This window comes from Gekko japonicus, unplaced genomic scaffold, assembly GCF_001447785.1.
Source record: "Gekko japonicus isolate JY-2015 unplaced genomic scaffold, Gekko_japonicus_V1.1 scaffold901, whole genome shotgun sequence".
In the NCBI taxonomy this organism is placed as follows: Eukaryota; Metazoa; Chordata; class Lepidosauria; order Squamata; family Gekkonidae; genus Gekko; species Gekko japonicus.
In genome coordinates this window covers 389,626-409,497 of record NW_015173701.1, presented here as the reverse complement: position 1 = coordinate 409,497, position 19,872 = coordinate 389,626, and the positions used below count along the sequence as shown (strand labels likewise).

General features: G+C 49.3%; 1 protein-coding gene across 1 annotated transcript in view; it reads right to left on the bottom strand.

Moving 5' to 3' along the window:
• Positions 1-3,234: 3,234 nt before the first annotated feature.
• The window catches only part of ADAMTS14 (ADAM metallopeptidase with thrombospondin type 1 motif 14), a 144,045-nt gene continuing 127,407 nt past the window's right edge, over positions 3,235-19,872 (bottom strand). Inside the window, exons 17-22 of the mRNA XM_015423239.1 lie at positions 19,527-19,692; positions 17,349-17,481; positions 16,035-16,242; positions 6,907-7,036; positions 5,865-5,975; positions 3,235-3,851 (exon numbers count right to left, since the gene is read on the bottom strand). Of these exons, the coding sequence (XP_015278725.1) occupies positions 3,235-3,851; positions 5,865-5,975; positions 6,907-7,036; positions 16,035-16,242; positions 17,349-17,481; positions 19,527-19,692 (1,365 nt within the window). The remainder of the gene's footprint in view (positions 3,852-5,864; positions 5,976-6,906; positions 7,037-16,034; positions 16,243-17,348; positions 17,482-19,526; positions 19,693-19,872) is intronic.

Here is a 19,872-nt window from a genome sequence, read left to right as displayed (position 1 = left end):
TAGCCCTGTTCACAAGTTACAGTGAGCACACATACAATCAGTGTACAGTGTATGCTTGATTTTTCTTTATGTCTGTTGAGTAATTCTCATGCTACATTTAATGCATGTACAAATAAACATGTGATTTAAACCCCACAGTTATCCAGCGACTAGTCTGCAGTTTCACCTGAAAAGTGAACACACATTGGCTCTTTCTTACAAAACAAATCACACACATACATGCAGGGCATATGTGCATTCACTGTAACACATAACAGAGCATGTATAACCTATGATAGCAGATGTGGAGAAAATAATTTACTTTTAATAAACATTAACTGTTGCATTTTAAAATATGTGCCCCTCTTTTTCTGAGAGCAGACATGCCACCTTTCCAGAAATTTGCCCTGCATTGGTCCTTAGAAAAAGCGTGGCACTCATTAGAATTCCTGCCATCATTTGTTTTCCTGGGTCTTACAATGGTGCTTTCCACATGGAGACAGGCATGTGTACTTCCCCTATTGCTACTGTGGCAGCCAATACAGCAGAGCAGCAATAGGGCCTCCACAGGGCAGGCTTCCCATAGTTTCACTGCCCCAGTACCCTAAAGCAACAGTCATTCCTCTCCCCGGCACCACAAGGGCCTTTTCAGTGTTTTGGGTTGGGTGGGTTTTTTTTTGTAATTTGGCAATTGGATACCATCATGTCAACATAACATTATATCTATCTGTGAAAAGTTATCTGAATTCCCAGCTTCCATTTTAAAAAAAGTAAATCTCTAGCCCCTTCAGTTGTGGAGAAATGCTTCCCCCCTTATATTTCTGCAACAAGATACTCTAGAGGCTGACTTGGGGGGGGGGGGAGAGAAGGCTGGGGATTCCCAGAAGCTGCTACACACACTGTTATAATATTATATCAATATCATGGTGTTCAGTTCCCAATTAAAACCCAAAGAAACTCCCGGGGAGCTGGGGGAGGGAATGACTGCTGTGGGGAAATGGTTGCCATGTGTGTGTGTGGGGGGGGGGAGCCTTTCCCTCCCACATGACAACTATCCAGGCTTTGCTGCAATCCTTCCCAAAATTTCAGAAAAGAGCATGCATGGGAAAGATTGAAGGAAAGCCAGGAGGCGCACGAATGCACCACAACTCGGTGGGGAAGCAGGGGAAAACCCCATTTCCAAACAGTATCAAAACCAGGGCAAATAAACCTGCGTGGAAACGGCCAATGTCCACATCAGGACCTTTGTCTCTTTGAAGCGACGTAAGAAGCACCTCTCTCAGATTTTTTTTAAAAGCGTGCACATGAGCTGCGAAGTAAAGATTTGTGTGGTTCAATGGGCGTTGCGCAATGCTGTCCTGATCCCTGAGACTTCGCCTGTGGTGGTGCTTATAAGTGTCCGAGAAAGGAAAGATAATGCCCTTCAGATGCCACATATGGTGTAGACATGTTTAAAGGAAAAAACGAAAGGATAGCCAAGTGCGTGAGGAGCAGGGGTGAGGGAAGAGTATCAGCATTAAATTGGCCTGGTAGCTGTCTCCCAGCTAAAAAATTATGTTAACATCTGCAGTAGTAGGACAAACACTATCCAGGTGTTCCACGCAAACCATTTTACAATGTTCCCGTTCTTTACTGCCACCACTGCTCAGCACAATGTGGTTTGCATCTCCAGAGGCTGCCAAAACTATTTACTGCAGCATACATAGTTCCTGGATAAATGTCACTACAGATCTGAGAAGGCACCTGTACTACTTTCATCTGTAATCCCAATGTCAGGCATATTTGGCTCAGGACAGAGCCATTGGCGTCACTTCCCATCTCAGCAGAGTCCAAAATAGCACCTAAAAAATGCGAGAGACTTCAAATTCTAACTAAAAAATGAAGTGAAGAGAACTATGAGAGACAGACAGTATCCAACCAGATTCTTTGCAGGAGTATTGCTATTTATACAGGGAGGTATTTGGCAGCATTGCTTCTGCACTGGCCTCTGCCCCACAAGCCGTGTTGCCTCTAAGCTGAGTGAGTGTGAGCCAGCTCACCGTTTTTTAGCCTCTGGCTCACACATTTTTGTCTTGGCTCAGGAAGGATGGCTCCAGAGCAGACTAATTTATGCAGTAGCCAAATCGCTCACTCACAACTTTAATGCCAGGAGCTCACAAAGCAGAATTTTTGCTCACAAGACTCCACACAGCTTGGAGGGAGCATTGCCACCCACAAGTCTTCTCATTTACTTTCACTTCAGGGCTGCCTGCAGTTACTGGGCAGAAATTGGGGGCAAACAATGAATGACAGCGACCAGCATGTCAGTTTCTAGACGGTCAGTGTTGGAGACGACACTCTGGAACAGCTGGATACTGCAAGGCTCTGTTTATCACCATATATCCTCCCCTGTATGCGACTGACACGCATCACTGCCATGCTAAATAAAAGCCATCCTGACCCAAAACGTGAGTGTTGGTTTTAAAGAAACTGATACTTGTTATTCATACACAGTTCAAGAGACACTCAATGTGAGCTGTGAAATTAAACATCCCCGTCCCCAAGAGTCTTAACACAGCACATTTGCAACACGTGGACAATGGGTAGCTGGTTTGGAGGGCTGCTAGGCCAAACACCACACAATCCCTCCCTGCCCTCCAAACTGGGTTTCCTAATCTCTCCCCTCCATGACAAACGCCGGTTTTCAGGGCCTTCTGTCACAAAGACACACCGGGCTTTATGTCCACCATAGGAAAGACTAGAATAGTGACGTGTGCAGCACCGTTTCAGAATCCGACATGCTCCCGGTGGCTGGAACAGCAGCAGCTACGAGTGGGAACTGAGGAAGAGAGTCCTCCTGGCACTCTTGAAACCTTATTGCCTGGACATCTATTTGTAGCACCCTTGAAGAAAAAGCCCTACTGATTTCAAGCCACGTGCTGAGGTAACCTAACTTGGGCTGTACAAGCACTGTGCGTTTAATCGCTCACGGTGGTTTGTTTCCAAAGGAATGGCTGCTGCAGCTTCCCCCCCCCCCACATCTCTTCCTCTGAATTCCTTTTCTTTTCTTTAAATAAAAGCATTTTTAAAAGTGCCACAGACAAAAAAGAAAATAAAAAAAAGAAAAATCACTTGTTGTATTATTAAATTAACAAGACTGTGTTTGAGATTGCTTTTCCTTCCGTTTTGGAGAGGGGCCCAGAAACCAGAAACGTGGTGGCTTTGCCCCATGTAAACTGTGCGATAAGTGAAGGTTCTAGAAAAAGAAACTCCCTCTCATGTCCCCACAAGGGAAGAGGTCCTAAGGTTGCCAGCTGACTGTTTGGGTTCTGCGCTGTCCTTCCTCCGCCCTGCTGCACCTTGAGGGAGGAGAAGACGTTTGCTTTCTCTTTGTGACACAGATAAAGGGTCGTCCACGACAGCTGGGAGGAGCCGGGAAGCCAAGCTGCTCCGGAGGTCTCTAGAGCCCCCCCACCCTGCTGTCGTCTGTCGAGTAGGAGGCAGAAGTCTTGACGTGCCAACTTCGCAAGAGCTGTTGCTGGAACTGCCCCGAGACTGTGAAGCAGTCTTAGCTTGACAGGCCCCAAGGACAGTTGAGGCAGCCAGGGGGCCAGGGGCTGCCTCGGTCTCTTTGGGAAGTGTGCCTTTTATCCTCTGGAGGTGGCTCGTAACAGTGGGATGGACCGGCGGTTGGGAGAGAGGGCTGGGAAGAACGGCACCCCCGGGTGTCCCAGTCTCCAGAGCTCCTTGGTTGGCGCTGGGTGGCTGGCTGGTGGTGGAGACCTTTTTGCTACAGGATTCACAGCAGAGCTTGTTGTAGCCAGGGATGGAGCAGTAGCGAGCCAAGACCTCCATCTGGCAGAATATGGACTTGTCCCCAAGGCAAGGCTCTTCTGCGAACATGCAAAATTACAGAGGGTTTTGTAAGCGAAGCGAGGATATTCATCTATCAGATCACCAAACAGCCACCACATCCACTGTGACATCGAAGTACCACACACAGATAGCTTGTAAGTGCAACTCTGTGTTGCTGTGAAAATAAATTCCCACGGTATACACCACATGAATGCACTTGGGTCCAATTCAAGCCAACCTGGCCTATACAACAGTGCTGGAGGAGAGTGGCATATACTTACACATGTAATCGCGCTGGTAAGCAGGGAGGAGAGAAATGCACAGAGACAGAGATCAAAGCCAGAGTCAACGGGACCCCAAGCCCTGTGGAATAGACATCAACTGAAGCCTGCCATATGTGCGGCAATCCCTCCGAGGTGAGTAGTGCAAGGCGTCATAGATACAGGGGGTATGGATAAAGGAAGTTCCCCACCTCCCGTAGCCACATTGCAGTCCTGGCCTTGTACAGCTGTTTCAACCAGGAACTGGATGTCTGGGGCTTTATGTCACTCACCCTGGACTCCAACACCTACTGTATTACAGGATTAAGAACTGCAAGGCCTGTGTTTTATTTGCAAAGGGAAATGTAGAAAGGGTTCATTCGAAATGCAAGCAGTGAGGATTTCAAGTGATGCCTGGGCAGAGACAACCACTGCATTCTTTATTGTTAATGGGAGACAAGGTGCATAAGACCAAATGGCATTAAGCTTCTGGGCAATGACAGCAACTGCAGAATGTTAACACAGGAGCCTAACACAGGAAGACGGAGAGAGAAATGTAGGCATCAGGGAGATGAAAGGGTGAAGATAACTAAAAAAACAGGCAGGCAGACCAGCAAAGTACTTAATGTACTACGCAGAAGAGAGCACTATAGCTAAATTCTCCTGCAGATAAGACAAAGAACACTAGATGGCACTAGAATGCTTAACAGAGCTCCATGTTCAAGCAAAGTTCTTAAAGCTGTTGCAGCCCCGACCATGCACCTGGAGAGTTGAAGATTTCCAGCATTATTCAATTTATAATTTATTGTAAGACAAGGGGGGGGCTTACTGTCCCCTGTGCTACATAGTTCCTGTGCTACATAGGCCTGTTTCACCAAAAGATTGCTCATTTAATTAATTATAAGCACTCGTATTATAAGCACTCAGCTACAGCCTCACTAACAATCACAGGAGTAAAATTCTGATCTTGGCTTAAAATGTGCAGTAAGTTATTTCTATTACACTGTTTTTATTTATAGCAGACCAGGTTAACTTCAAGCCAGATACAGCTCCCCAGCATCTAAATAACTTCCTAATTCTGCAGTCTCGGGCAGGGAGGCAACAGAAAAGGGTTACCGAGAGCTAGTGGGATGTAATAGCTAGAATGCCAGACTAGAATCTGGGGCACTTGGGTTCAGTCCCTTTTTGCCATGAAAGCTCACTGCCTGATCTTGGGCCAGATGCTTTCTCTCAGACTAGCCTACCTCACAGGGCTGTTGTGAGGATATACCACGAGGTCTATGGAGGACGGGCAACATTGAAATGTACTAGACAAACACCTAGGATAGCCTGCCAGATCACAGTACGTGGCTGGTGAGCTGCATTCAGCACAGTGAGTTACAAATTGTGCAGGCCTGATTGACAGTGCGGAACCTACATTGGGAAATATTTATTTCCATCCACTGAAATCTGGCTACAGCATTAATATGACATGACAGGAATTGCCTCAGAGAGTGTTTTGATTTTTCAAGGGAAGACTCAGAAGAAGGGTATAGCCAAGATGATCTAATCAAGATGGCTGCTTTCCATGCTTACAACCAGCAACCCAAGAAGTGCTTCCTTTCCCCGAGAGAATATGCAGACAATGCTGGGAGTGAGCAGCATGACTGCACAAACTGTCAAACTCCGGACAATAACTCTGCTATTCTACCAGCAGAATCTTTCTTGAGTAGTTCAGGGTCTCCAGAAAAGAGGTGAGGGGAAAACAGATGACGATTCCAGTGCAAAGTTCAGAAGCAGGATTGCACTTACTTGAAGATATCTTGGTAACCGGGTTTTTGGCACTCTCCTGAGGCACCCACTGGACCTTTGGAGTCACGCTATCACTGATGTCTGCATTTGTCGTGGCACTTGATAGCTTTCCTGCAGGGAAAAGATTAGGTCGAAGTATCTGGATCACTATGGGAATCAAACAATTTAAGGTCAGGTGGGGTTTCTGGAGAATATTCTTGTGAATTAAGGATGCCAATCCCCCCAGGTGGGACCTGAGAATCTTCCAGAATTACAGCTCATCTCCAGACTAGAGATCAGTTCCCCTGAAGAAAACGGGTGCTTTGGAGGGTGGTTTCTGTGGCACAGTACCTCACTGAGGTTCTTGTCCTCTCCAGGCTCCACCCCCAAATCTCCAGGAGTTTCCCAACCTGGATCTGGCAACCCTACCCTCCCGTCCCCTGCCGGTGGCCAGGGGGGACCTGACAACCCTACTTTTGATACTCCTCAGTCTTTGGCGATACAGACCCTTTTGAGGGTTTTGCACAGCATACTACAGACCTCAAAGCATTTTAACTGATACATCTACCATCCAAGATACTGATGGCCAAAAACGGATCAAAGAAGTCCCAAACAAATTCACAGAAAAATATTCCAGCCAGCAGTATCAGGAGGACCCAGGTATACTAAAGTCATACATACTCCTAAATAGAATACTTAAGGTGCTCGAAGCTAGGGACAAATGCACAACTGAAGAAATCAACTGGAAAATTAGTGTGGTCTAGTGCAGTTAACCCATAGAACAGTCAATTGGCCCAGCCCTATCCACTAACCTGCTATTCCGATGCATCCTCCAGAACTGAACACCTCCTGATGACCACAAGCTCACCAGTTCTGGCTGTCACAGTTCCTTGGCATAATACACATGCACACTGTCCACGATGCAAACAAACCACGTACCATGCTTGTATAAACCAGCACGGCAGCCCTCAAGCACACTTTTTTAAAAACACGGCAGACATTCCATGCACATTGCATGTGTGCATTCATACTTATGGAATTCCTTGCACCGTTCCAGCCTCACCTGGGCATACTGCCGTTCTGCAAACTTGGATGTTCTCTGGCTTCTCATTCTCACACTGACCAATGCTGTTGTCACTGGACTTGCACACCACCTGGCGTTGCTGGATCCCTTCTCCACAACTGACAGAGCACTAACATGAAGGAGGGGGAGGAAACATTATCGCAGGGATATGAAGCCGAGACGGCACCATCAACTCCTGGGGAAAAGTCTTGATATCTAGATTTCTGCAAGCCAAAACCTATGTTCATATTTATTATGTAAACAATATTATGAAAATGATGATGATGATGATGATGATGATGTAAATATTATGCAAGCCTTCAGAAGAAATTATTTATAGTTTTGGAATTGTTTGTCATCAACATGCTGGTGACACCCAGCTCCATATCCCTGTATCCACATCCCCTGGCAACGGGATAGAGGGTTTGAACCACTGCCTAACTACTGTGTGTTTGCACGGCAGTGAACAAACTGAAAATGAACCCAGACAAAACAGAAGTGACACTGGCTGGGAAGCCTGAGGTCTTAAATGACATTGTGCTTTCCACTTCTGATGGGGTTCAGCTGACCCTTGCTGATTCAGTTAAGAGTCTAGGGCAGAGGTGTTAAACTCATTTGTGATGTGGGCCAGATCTGCCTTAATTTTCATTTTGTCGGGCCGGGCCATGTGTGCCATAAAATGTAATGCCAGGTTTTTATTGTTCAGTCGCACAGTCGAGTCCGACTCTTCGTCACCCCATGGACCAGATCACGCCAGGCCTTCCGGTCTTCCGCCGTCCTCTGAAGTTTGCTCAATTTCATGTTCGTTGCATCTATGACACTGTCTAACCATCTCATCCTTTACCTAATGCCAGGTACTGGAGATATAAATTCTATAAAAGACACAGGGAAACCCAAGTAACAATATTATTTTTTACACCAAATACAAACAAAAGCAATTGATTCCTAGCAGTGAAAGCAACTGATTTATTGGGGAACCCACAAAAGCCCCAATAAATGTATTTAATCACATGCAAGACTAGTTTGTTTTTTTTTGCAAGGGATACCATAAAATGGGGAGCACCCTATATTTCCATACATATTAGTTGCTTCCGGGCCAGGTAAGAGCCTTGGATGGGCCAGTTCTGCCCCCCCCCCCCGGGCCTTATGTTTGACACCCCTGGTCTAGGGGTTATACCAGATCCAGCACTAGTGCTGGAGAAGCAAGTTAATACAATTTTTAAAAATACCTTTTTCACCAACTTCATTTAGCCCAGAAGATGCATCCACCACCTTGGCTCAGCTGATGTAGATACCTGGATCCATTCCATGGTAGCATTGACACTAGACTAACGCACTCTACCTAGGTCTCCCCTTAAAATCAACTGGGAGACTCCAGTTGGTGCGGCATGCTGCAATTTGGTTATTATTAGGTGCTAGGCAAAGCAAGCATATTACACCCATTCTGCAGTCACTCCATTGGCTGCCCATCAGTTACTGAGTTCAATTTAAGGTTATTGCATACCTTCAGGACCGCCTCTCCCAATATGTCCCCCAAAGAGCATTACACTCTACAGACCAACAGCTATTGGCGATCCCTGGCCTGAAGGAAGTCTGCCTAGCCTCAACCAGGGCCAAGGCTTTTTCAGTTCTGCCCCCCTCCTCAGTTGAACAGTCTCCCAAGTGAGATCTGGGTCCTGCAGGACCTAATGCAGTTCCACAAGGCCTGTAAAATGAAGATGTTCCACCAGGCCTACGATTGAGGCAGTGGGCACCTAGATTGTATCTTTTCCTAGCATTATTGTCTTTTCCAGTCACTCTTGTCTTCTTGCAATGTGACCAACCTACAATAGATTCAGTTTAGTCATTAGAGGCCCCGGTCACACGGGAGGATGTGCCCTGTGAAACGGACGGGTTGAGGGTGCATCAAACGGGCGCGATCATACGGCAACATCTGGGAAGCGTAGCGCACCCGTCACCAACCCGTACCGTCGGCCCGAAGAAGCGGATTTAAAAAGTACCAGCAAAAGGGTAGTGTCATGCCTGCCCCTGCTGATGTCATGCCTGCCTTTGCTGATGCCCCTGAACAGGCTCCTGAGGACCCTGAACAGGCTCCTGAGGACAGTACTGCAGCAGAAAGGCAAAGACTGGATCCTGTAGCTGAAAGCTATCTAAGTGGTGAGGAGGATAGAGCCTCCCAGGGAACACCTGCAAGGGATCAGTCTCTGCTGCAGCCCAGTAATTCATCATCAGACTCGCCTCCACCTGTAACCAGGCTCAGGAATGTAAGAAGACAACAGCTGAGAGAGCGAAGGCAGAATGCACGCATGCGTGCCAGAAGATCTCTTAGCCCTGATTACTGACAGGATCCTGTCCTCACTCCTGGCTAGCTAATGAGTTGATTAGCTAGCACTGTATATATGCAAGTCTGTTGCCAGCAGTCATTTGTGCTGGCAACGTCGTTTGTTCAGGACCTGAATCCTTGCATCTCTGCTCCAGACCTTGTGGAATTCTTCTCGGCTTGATCCTCGGCTTTTGACCTTTGGCTTTGTTGACCCTGCGTTCATCTCTGACTCCTCTGGTATTGTTGTGATTTATGGACTTGAAACTTTGGTATGTCTGACCCTGCTTTTGGACTGTGATTTAAACCTGCTTGAACCTTGCTACCTGATTTGCCCGGCTTGACCTCGGACTGTTCCTGGACTTTTGCTTGCTTGTGTCACGCCCCCTGGTCCTGCCGTGACAGATTGCCAGCACCCACAACGCTCACACATCCCCACCATGGAAGACGGAGCAACCGGAGGTGTGGACCCCATGGAGGAAATGCTAGCACAGGTACAGCACTTAACTCAAGCTGTGATTGCTTTGCAACAACAGGCTGCTACAAATGCTGTTGCTGTAGCAAATGCTGGTACACCTCCCCCACGTTGCCCAATAAATCCTCCTGATCGTTTCGGTGGGAATGTTGATGAGTTCCAGGCATTCCTTGCCCAATGTAATCTGTATATTGAGCTCAGGGCTCGGGACTTTGTTTCTGAGAAGGCTAAAGTTTGTTTCATTTTAAGCCTCCTTAAAGGGCAAGCTGCCAAATGGGCCACGCCCTTGCTGGTGGGGAATTCTCCCTTACTATCTGACTTCCAGGCTTTCAAGGCTCATTTTGCCGCTGCTTATGCCAATCCTGTGAAAGCTGAAACAGCTAACCGCAAAATAAGGGCTCTTACTCAGCATAAAACCTCTGTCGCTCAGTACACCAATGAGTTCCAGCTGCTGGCTCAAGACCTGACATGGAATGAGGCAGCGTTTATTGACCAGTATACTGAAGGGCTGTCTGACGAAATTCTAGATGAACTTGCACGCAGTGAACGCCCTGACACTTTACAAGCCCTCATCCATCTCTGTCTCCGCATTGATGGGAGGTTACAGAGCCGCCGCCAAAACAGAAAAAAGGCTCTCGCCTTCCCCAGCAGAACCCTTCAGACCTTCCACCGGCCTTCCTCCCCCGGCTCCTCTCCACCTCCTGCAGGCACAGAGCCCATGCAACTTGGCACCGCTCGGCCCCGCCTTACTTCTGAGGAGAAGCTGAGACGGCGCACTCAACAGCTGTGTCTGTATTGTGGAGAAGCCGGGCATTTTGCCTCCAGCTGCCCTGCCAAGCAGAAGCGCTCACCACAACCGGCTCCACCGGTAAAAGAGCAGCCCCAAGCCTGACCGGACCCCCCGGTTTGGGGCCTATTCTGGGGTCCTCCAGTACTCCATACTCACCACAGACTCCCTTCCTGGTGCCAGTGCGGTTGCAACTCCCAGACAACCGCTGGCTCTTCATCCACGCCATGTTGGACTCAGGGGCCGCCTGTTGTTTCATGGACATTCTTTTTGCCAAAGAACACGGCGTTCCCCTTCAAGAGAAGGCAACCCCAGCGCTTGTAGAAGCCATTGATGGACGCCTGCTCCGCTCCGGACCCGTCGTCCAAGAAACCCAGCCACTCACCTTGTGGATACAGCAGCACCAGGAACAAATAACTTTCGACTTGGTGAGGATGCCGAGGTTTCCAGTCATCCTGGGTCTCTCCTGGCTGCGCCACAACAACCCTCAGGTAGACTGGGTACATCAGGAGCTCCAGTTCGGCACCAGTCCTGCACCCACGCCTTCCGTGGAAACGATGGTAGACACCCCGTCTTCAGCACCATCGCCAGAACCATCACCAGCTGCTTTGCTGCTGGGCGCTGCGGCTCCCGCTTTACCTGCCACCTATCAGGACTATGCAGACGTCTTTGACGAAAAGGAGGCAGACCAGCTACCCCCGCATCGGCCCTACGACTGTGCCATCAACCTCATCCCCGACGCTCCGTTACCCTCAGGCCGCCTTTACCCAATGGCAGAACCGGAGCTGGCTGCGCTGAGGGACTATTTGGACAAAAATCTGGCCAGAGGGTTTATTCGGCCCTCTACGTCTCCTCTGTCTTCCCCAGTCCTCTTTGTGAAAAAGAAGACAGGAGACCTCAGGCTCTGCAATGACTACAGGGCCCTGAACAAAATCACCATACGGGATAGGTACCCCCTCCCGTTGATCCCTGAGCTCATGGACCGTTTGCGGGGAGCTCAAATCTACACAAAGCTAGACCTGCGTGGCGCCTACAACCTGGTGAGAATCAAGGCAGGAGATGAATGGAAGACCGCCTTTGGTACCCGCTATGGCCAATATGAGCACTTGGTCATGCCCTTTGGCTTGACCAACGCCCCTGCAGTGTTCCAACGCTTTATGAATGACATCTTCCGTGACCTCCTCGACCGCTTCGTGGTAATTTATTTAGATGACATCCTGATCTTTTCCGCCACCGTGCCTCAACACATTGACCACGTAAGGCAAGTGTTGCACCGCCTGCGCACCCATGGACTCTATGCGAAACTAGAAAAATGCGAGTTTCATCGTAAGTCTGTTGAGTTCCTGGGGCATATTATCTCCCCTGAAGGCACGCTGATGGACCCCAAGAAGGTGGAAGCCATTCTCCAATGGCAGCCTCCCCAAAACCGGAAGGATGTTCAACGCCTCCTGGGGTTCTCCAACTACTACCGCCAATTTATACCCGCCTATGCCGACCTCACCAAGCCTCTGACCCGTCTCCTTCGCCTGAAGGAACCCTTCCGATGGACCCCGGAAGCTGACCAAGCCTTCGCCATTTTGAAGCAACGTTTTGCGACCGGCCCCCTCCTGCGATACCCTGACCCGAACCTTCCTTTTGTAGTGGAAGCTGATGCCTCTAGTGTGGCCTTAGGGGCCGTTCTATCCCAGAGAGCGGATCCCTCTCAGCCGTTGCAACCCTGTGCCTATTACTCCCGGCAACTCTCCTCAGCCGAACAGAACTACACCATCTGGGAAAGAGAGTTACTGGCCATCAAGACCGCCTTCGAGGTTTGGCGTCATCACCTCGAAGGGGCCCGTCATCCAGTACAGGTACTCACAGACCATCGCAACTTGGAGCACCTCCAAACCACTCGCCGGTTGAACCAGCGCCAGATTCGTTGGTCCCTCTTTTTCTCGCGGTTCAACTTCACGATTTCCTACATTCCACAGACGCAAAACCAAAAAGCCGACGCTCTGTCCCGCAAACCGGAATATACCCCAACGTCGAAAACGGAAGCACCTGACACCAGTATCCTACCACCTAACGTTTTCGCCGCAGCTCCCGAACCTGCATCCCTCGCTGAGGACATTCGGGCCAGTCAGGCTACAGACCCTTGGGCTCAACAACGCCTTCAGGAGGTACAACAAGGGGATTCCAAAGACCTAACGGTCAAAGACGGCGTACTCTATCATCGGGACCGGGTCTATGTTCCTCCCGGACCCCTGCGAGCCCGCATCCTGCGCCTCACCCACGATGCACCTCCAGCCGGACACTTCGGGCAACACAAAACCGCTCATCTGCTCACCCGAGACTTTTGGTGGCCCCGGGTTCGGGCCGACGTTGACCGGTATGTGAGCACGTGTGATGTCTGCCGCCGGGCCAAGGAGGTTCCTGCCAAGCCCTCCGGCCTCCTTCGTCCGCTCCCTGTCCCATCGAGCCCTTGGGAAATCATCTCGATGGACTTCATCGTCGATCTTCCCCGCTCACACGGACATTCTTGTATCTTTGTGGTGGTGGATCTCCTCACAAAGATGGCGCACTTCGTTCCTTGTCCGAAAATCCCCACCGGGCCGGAAACTGCCCAGCTCTACCTCCATCACATCTTCCGGCTACATGGGGCCCCAGCACAGATCATATCAGATCGAGGCCCGCAATTCTCTTCCCGCTTCTGGCAGGCATTGCACCAGGGACTGGGGACGGAGGTTCACCTGTCATCCGCGTACCATCCCCAAACCGACGGCCAGACGGAGAGAACGAATGCCACTCTTGAACAATATCTCCGCTGTTATACCACGTACCAACAAGACAACTGGTACTCCTTGTTACCTTTGGCCGAGTTCGCCTACAATAACGCGGTGCACTCGTCCATCCAAGTCACCCCATTCGCAGCCAATTATGGATATAACCCCCGCTTCTTCTTGCCCGTTGGACCCCCATCTGACGTTCCTGCTGCAGATGCCAGGATCCAAGAGCTCCATGCACTTCACGAGCTCCTTCGGGAGCAATTACAACATGCCAAGGAAGCCTATAAACGGGCAGCGGACCGCCACCGACAGGAAGGGACACCCCTGAAAGTCGGCGACCTCGTCTGGCTCTCCACCCGGTACCTCCGCGCTCCTGGCCGCTGTGCCAAGCTCAACGCTCGCTTCATTGGGCCCTACAAAATAGACGCCCAGATCAACCCTGTAGCCTTCCGTCTTGTTCTACCAGATCATCTCAGGATTCACCCCGTATTCCATCGATCCCTCCTGCAATTGACAGCTCCTCCGGACCCGAACCGGGACACTCCACCAGCACCCCCACCTCCTGTCATGATCGATGACGAGGAGGAATACGAGGTGCAGCAGGTCCTCGATTCCCGCCTTCATAGGGGTGTCCTGCAGTACTTGGTGGACTGGAAGGGCTATGGTCCTGACGATCGATCCTGGGAACCTGCCTCTCACCTGCATGCCCCGGACTTGGTCCGGCACTTTCATACAGCCTACCCGGACAAACCTGGCCCTTTCGATGAGGGGGGGCCTGAGGGGGGGGATAGTGTCATGCCTGCCCCTGCTGATGTCATGCCTGCCTTTGCTGATGCCCCTGAACAGGCTCCTGAGGACCCTGAACAGGCTCCTGAGGACAGTACTGCAGCAGAAAGGCAAAGACTGGATCCTGTAGCTGAAAGCTATCTAAGTGGTGAGGAGGATAGAGCCTCCCAGGGAACACCTGCAAGGGATCAGTCTCTGCTGCAGCCCAGTAATTCATCATCAGACTCGCCTCCACCTGTAACCAGGCTCAGGAATGTAAGAAGACAACAGCTGAGAGAGCGAAGGCAGAATGCACGCATGCGTGCCAGAAGATCTCTTAGCCTTGATTACTGACAGGATCCTGTCCTCACTCCTGGCTAGCTAATGAGTTGATTAGCTAGCACTGTATATATGCAAGTCTATTGCCAGCAGTCATTTGTGCTGGCAACGTCGTTTGTTCAGGACCTGAATCCTTGCATCTCTGCTCCAGACCTTGTGGAATTCTTCTCGGCTTGATCCTCGGCTTTTGACCTTTGGCTTTGTTGACCCTGCGTTCATCTCTGACTCCTCTGGTATTGTTGTGATTTATGGACTTGAAACTTTGGTATGTCTGACCCTGCTTTTGGACTGTGATTTAAACCTGCTTGAACCTTGCTACCTGATTTGCCCGGCTTGACCTCGGACTGTTCCTGGACTTTTGCTTGCTTGTGTCACGCCCCCTGGTCCTGCCGTGACACTCTTCAGGACCTTGGACCCTCATATCTGTGAGACCGCCTCTCTATCCATGTCCCACCACATCAACTTCATTCATCTGAGCAGGGCCTTCTGTGGGTGCCGCCCTGTAAAAGGGCAAGAGCAACAACTGCCTGTACGTCTGCCTTCTCCCCATCCTGTGGAAACACCTGCCTGAGGAGGTCAGGAAGGCTCCTGCATTGCTGGCATTGTGCAAACTATGCAAAACAGAATTGTTTAGGAGTGCATTTTTATAAAAGAAATAGGGCTACATCACGCACACACACCCCATGAACTTTAGATCCTGAGGATTCTAACAATATCTCTTGACGAACTCCAAGGTACCTGACATACCACATCTAAATCCCAGGCTGTGGCCTGTTATTTGCAGACTAATCCCTCTAACATCCCTAGTCCCTTCATGCAGTATCAGTGAGAGCTGACTGGGTGACCCCTGGGTCAGTTGCTCCCCTTCAGCTTAACTTACCTCACATGGTTGTTGTGAGGGTAAAACAGACAAGAGTAACATGTCTGCTATTCATAAACAAATAGCATTGTTTTTGATTATTATTTTTTTGCACACAACATGCTTTTGAATAATTCAAAATAAAAGTGGAAATAGGTGCCATGAACTAAGCTAGGCTTTTCCCCAACAGCAAATCCAATTCGACCGGCTCCATGGCATGCGGGGCCAGCAGGTGACCTCGGTCTGCTTTAACACGTAGGTTTGAGGCATTCAACAACAGTAATGCTTCAAAAAGAAGGACAGAGCCTCAGTGCTATAACGGGAAATTAAAAAGCTGCAGGCAATAAAAAAGGGGCTTTGGCAGCAGCAGAGAAGTAGTAGGCCAAAGCAAAATGCAGAAAGCTGCCTGTTAGCAACCAGGCACCAGACTTCCTTGGGAACTCCGGGGGGGGGGGGCTCAGAAAAAGGCAACTTAGAAAAGGGGATGTGAGAGTGTGAGCAAGCAACAAAGATGACCCTGCTGTCTTGTCAAAGTCCCGCTGCAATGAGCAGGCGGGGCGGCCAGACCTAGAAACTCCACAGTGAGGCACAGAAGCAGGAAGGGGATTAAGAGATATCCAGCTGGTCAGCCGTGTTGGTCTGAAGCGGTAGAACACAATTAGAGTCCAGTGGGGCACCTTTAAGACCAACAGAGGTTTATTCAAGGTATGAGCTTTCGTGTGCAAGGCACACTTTGTCAAATAGATTAGGGGAGGTTAGCCTTTTGCCTCGTGTGCCCAAAGTCTCAAGGCCAGCCACACTGGGCAGCACCTTCTTACCTGAGACCAGGCCCCTGTTCTCCACTGCGCAGGACATGGGATGCGACTGCAGGGGCGACGGGTGTCTGGTTTGTCTCCTGGGCAGTACTTTGTGTGCACTGTCCGGTTCGTGCCATTCTGGAGGTGCTGGATGCACTGCACCACCCTGATCTGGACTCCCAGCTTGCCACAGGACTTGCTGCAGGCTCCCCATTCCTCTGCACCCCAGCTGCAGAGAGAATCATAAGCCCCTTGAACTATTAGCCCAGCAACGGGAACAGACTCATCTGCCTAATTCTTACCTGTGCCTGGGCTGGCTGCACTTCAGACTGCAGAGAGGGGCCCACACATGAATGAATGCTCCTCCACACAAAAACAAATAAATCCCTGCATGTAGAAAACTAGGTATCAGGGAAGAGGAGTTTAGTCTAGCTTTCTCCCTGCCTTGCCAGTTCTCTGTGCACAGGGGTTTATTCATTTGGAACAGAGAAGCAGTTGGTCATGTGCCACTTTTAGATCACAGTCTGAAGTGGCCACGGTGGCTCAGAGGTTAAGACACTGAGCTCCAGACTGGAAGGTCTGTAGTTCAGCAGTTCGAGACCCTAGGGCTGTGTGATGGAGTAAGCTCCTGTCTGTGACCCCAGCTCCTGCCAACCTAGCAGTTTGAAAGCAAGGAATTGCAAGTAGATAAATGGGTACCACTTTGGTGGGACCACAGAAATGTCTTCGGACAGCGCTGGCTCTTCAGCTTGGAAATGGATGAGCACCGCCCCCTAAAGCTGTATATGACCGGCTTTAGAGCAAGGGAAACCTTTACCTTTACCTAAAGTGGTACCTCAGCAAGAAGTAGGCCCCTCATGGTTGCAAACCTGGTAGGTGCTGTGTACGAGACCATACTTATAGATTCTGGTTGGCCTCCACCAAAAACCAACTGCTGGACTAGACAGACCTTTTCTCTGAGCCAGCCGTTCTCTCGCTATGAAGAGTTCTGCAGCGTAATCCTCACTGAAGACACTGCCAAGTTATTCCCCTGAAGTTAACAGGCACAGGACTGACTTTCAGACAGATCTTACTCTGCTCATCATGGAATAAGCTTCTGCAGCAAAATTAGGGCCTTTTTGGCATGAACATGTTTAATATATACAAGTAAGTCACATTATGAATTTCTCCCTTGAAATTTACAAGTGAAACGGTGTCTTTTTCTCTATACTTTCTCGAGAAAGATTTTATCTCAAGGGGTCATTTCAGAAGTGATTGTGCTGTGTGAATGGCTCTTCCACTTCAGAAGTGATTGTATGGATGGGCCCCCATGCCATGATGGGAAAGGAGAAGAACACACATTGGCTGTATTCCTGCATGTTACACCTCCTGCGGATTGGCTTTGGTTTCTTGCCGCTGTCACAGAAGTTCCGATGCACCATTCGGTTGTCGCTCTTTCTGCGGCAGCCGTACTTGGTGTACTGGATTCCTGCAGAACAACAGGAGCAACACTAAAACGAGGGAAATGGCACGTTTAAAACCAGGGAAGGGGGGGAAAGTTATGCTGAGTGTCATTCTCTCCTACACACACCAAGCAAGGTTGACTATATCAGAACCTGTGATTCCACTTGACAAGGGTGGTTATTGTCCATGGATTTACCGGCAAGTACACAACCTCACCAAAAAAGTATCAGGGGGGCAGGGCACACTGGGATAAAGGAAGAGTTATGTATGTTTTAAATGAGGGATTCAATGCCCAGAAGAAGAAAAAGACATCAAGTTATAATCATGGCTACTAGCTGGAATCAATGCTCCCTCTAAGCTGTCTTGTGAGCAAAAATTCTACTTTGTGAGCAACTGGCATTAAAGTTGTGAGTGAGTGATTTGACTACTGCATAAATTAGTTTGCTTTGGAGCCATCCTTCCTGAACTAAGACAAAACTGTGTGAGCCGGAGGCTAAAAAACTGTGAGCTAGCTCACAATAATTCAGCTTGGAGGGAACACTGCCTGGAATATATAATCAACTGTGCTAGTTCCCAGAAAATATCCCCGGAAATGCAAGTGGATATTCCTACATCCTGACAGCCAGTGGAGTATAGTGATTAGAGTATCATCCTAGGATCTGGGTGGTACAGGTTCGAACCCCTATTTTGCTATGGAAGCTTGTTGGGTGACCTTGGGCCAGTCACACACTCTGAGCCTAACCTACGTCCCAATGGAGAACAATGTAAGCTACTTTGGGGGGCCATTGGGCAGAAAGGCAGAGTAAATCAATAAAGGCCCCTGTCACACAGGCCGTAAAATGCGGGGGGGGGGAGGGGGAGCATGGCAGTTTGGCCCGGAGCAAAATAACACGCGGCCACCCGATCACAGGTCCCGTAGAGGTCCCGTGGGTAGGGGCGAGGTGACGATCACACAACAATTCTGCAGTGCAGCAAAGAAGCAGCATGGCGCGATCTCACCAACGGCATGCGCGATTCTGCGGAGCAATGGAACTTTCACTTTCCTCTTCGTGCGCATGCGCCGTTGGGTGCTTGTGCGCATCCTGTGGAGACTTGGGGGAAAAAACCCTGTTTGCGACGGGACATGGGCAGGCGCCAGATGCCACCGACTACCACCGGAAACGCGATCAGACACCAGCCCTTGCCCTGCAGTTTTCGGAAACTAGTACCTCGGAGGTACTAGTTTTTAACTCCACATCTTTGGCGGGAAGCCTCGGGTTCGCCATGGGGAGCTCTACGCTTCCCAGATGTTGCGGTGTGATCACGCCCGGAAAATCCGCCTACCATCCGTCTCAGTAGCGTGGCTAATGCTCCGTGTGACCGCAGCCACAGTAAGTAAATGAAGTACGGAGAAAAAACATGGCTCAGCAAATTCTGACTTGACTTTTCAAAACCTACTTTGTCTGTTTAAATTTTATTTTTTACTCAGTATTTACAAATGAGTATTGTATGGAATTGTACCTTTACCTGAATTTTGAACTCATTTTCTTTGAAATACAGTATATCACCTTGCAACCCTTAGAACCTTTCAAACTACCAGTTGTTGTTGTTTTGTTCTATCTTTTTGGTAAGAACAATCAGGGTATCAAAAAAAGAACCCCGGGATAGGTAAAATGGAAGCCTAAGATCCTGCCCTGCGGGAAACAGGTGCAGAGCAGACAAAATGAAATAACTCTTTACTCAATGAGTAATTAAACCAGGAAATTCACTGCAAAAAAAGACACAGTGATTGCCACAAGCATAGATGACCTTGAAGGAGGTTAGACAGATCCATGCTGGAGAGGTTAGTCAATGCTTACTAGCCATGGTGACTAAAGGGAATCTCCATGTTCAGAGGCAGCGAACCTCTGAATACCAGTGCCGGGAGGCAGTATCAGAGAAGGCCTTAGTTTCTGTGACTTGTTTGTTGGCCCTCCAAGGCAACGGGTTGGGCACTGTGTAAAACAGTATGCGGGACTTGATGGACCATTAGTCTGATCCACCAGGGCTCTTCTTATGTTTTTATATCAGGAAGAGAAGAAAAGAAAATACCTCCACCACAAGCTTTTGAGCACTGAGACCAGCTCTTGAGAGCCCACTCATAGGTATCCATTTCTTCAAGGAGGACATTGTTGTTTCCAATGACAGGAAGGAGATCTTCATGTATGATGTACTTATACATGAGGCTGCTCTTAGAATCATCCTCTTGTGGGACAACCTAGAAGCAGAGGAGACAGGAAGAAATTGCAGTAAGAAAGAACTGCCCCCTCCTCACACAAATGTATACTAATGCACATGTACACAGGCAGCTCACCAGAGAGTTGCTATGTCTACTGGTCCAGGCATCGTCCCAGAAGACAGTTTAAAGAGCAAAGTTTCAGAGCATTTTAAACATCAG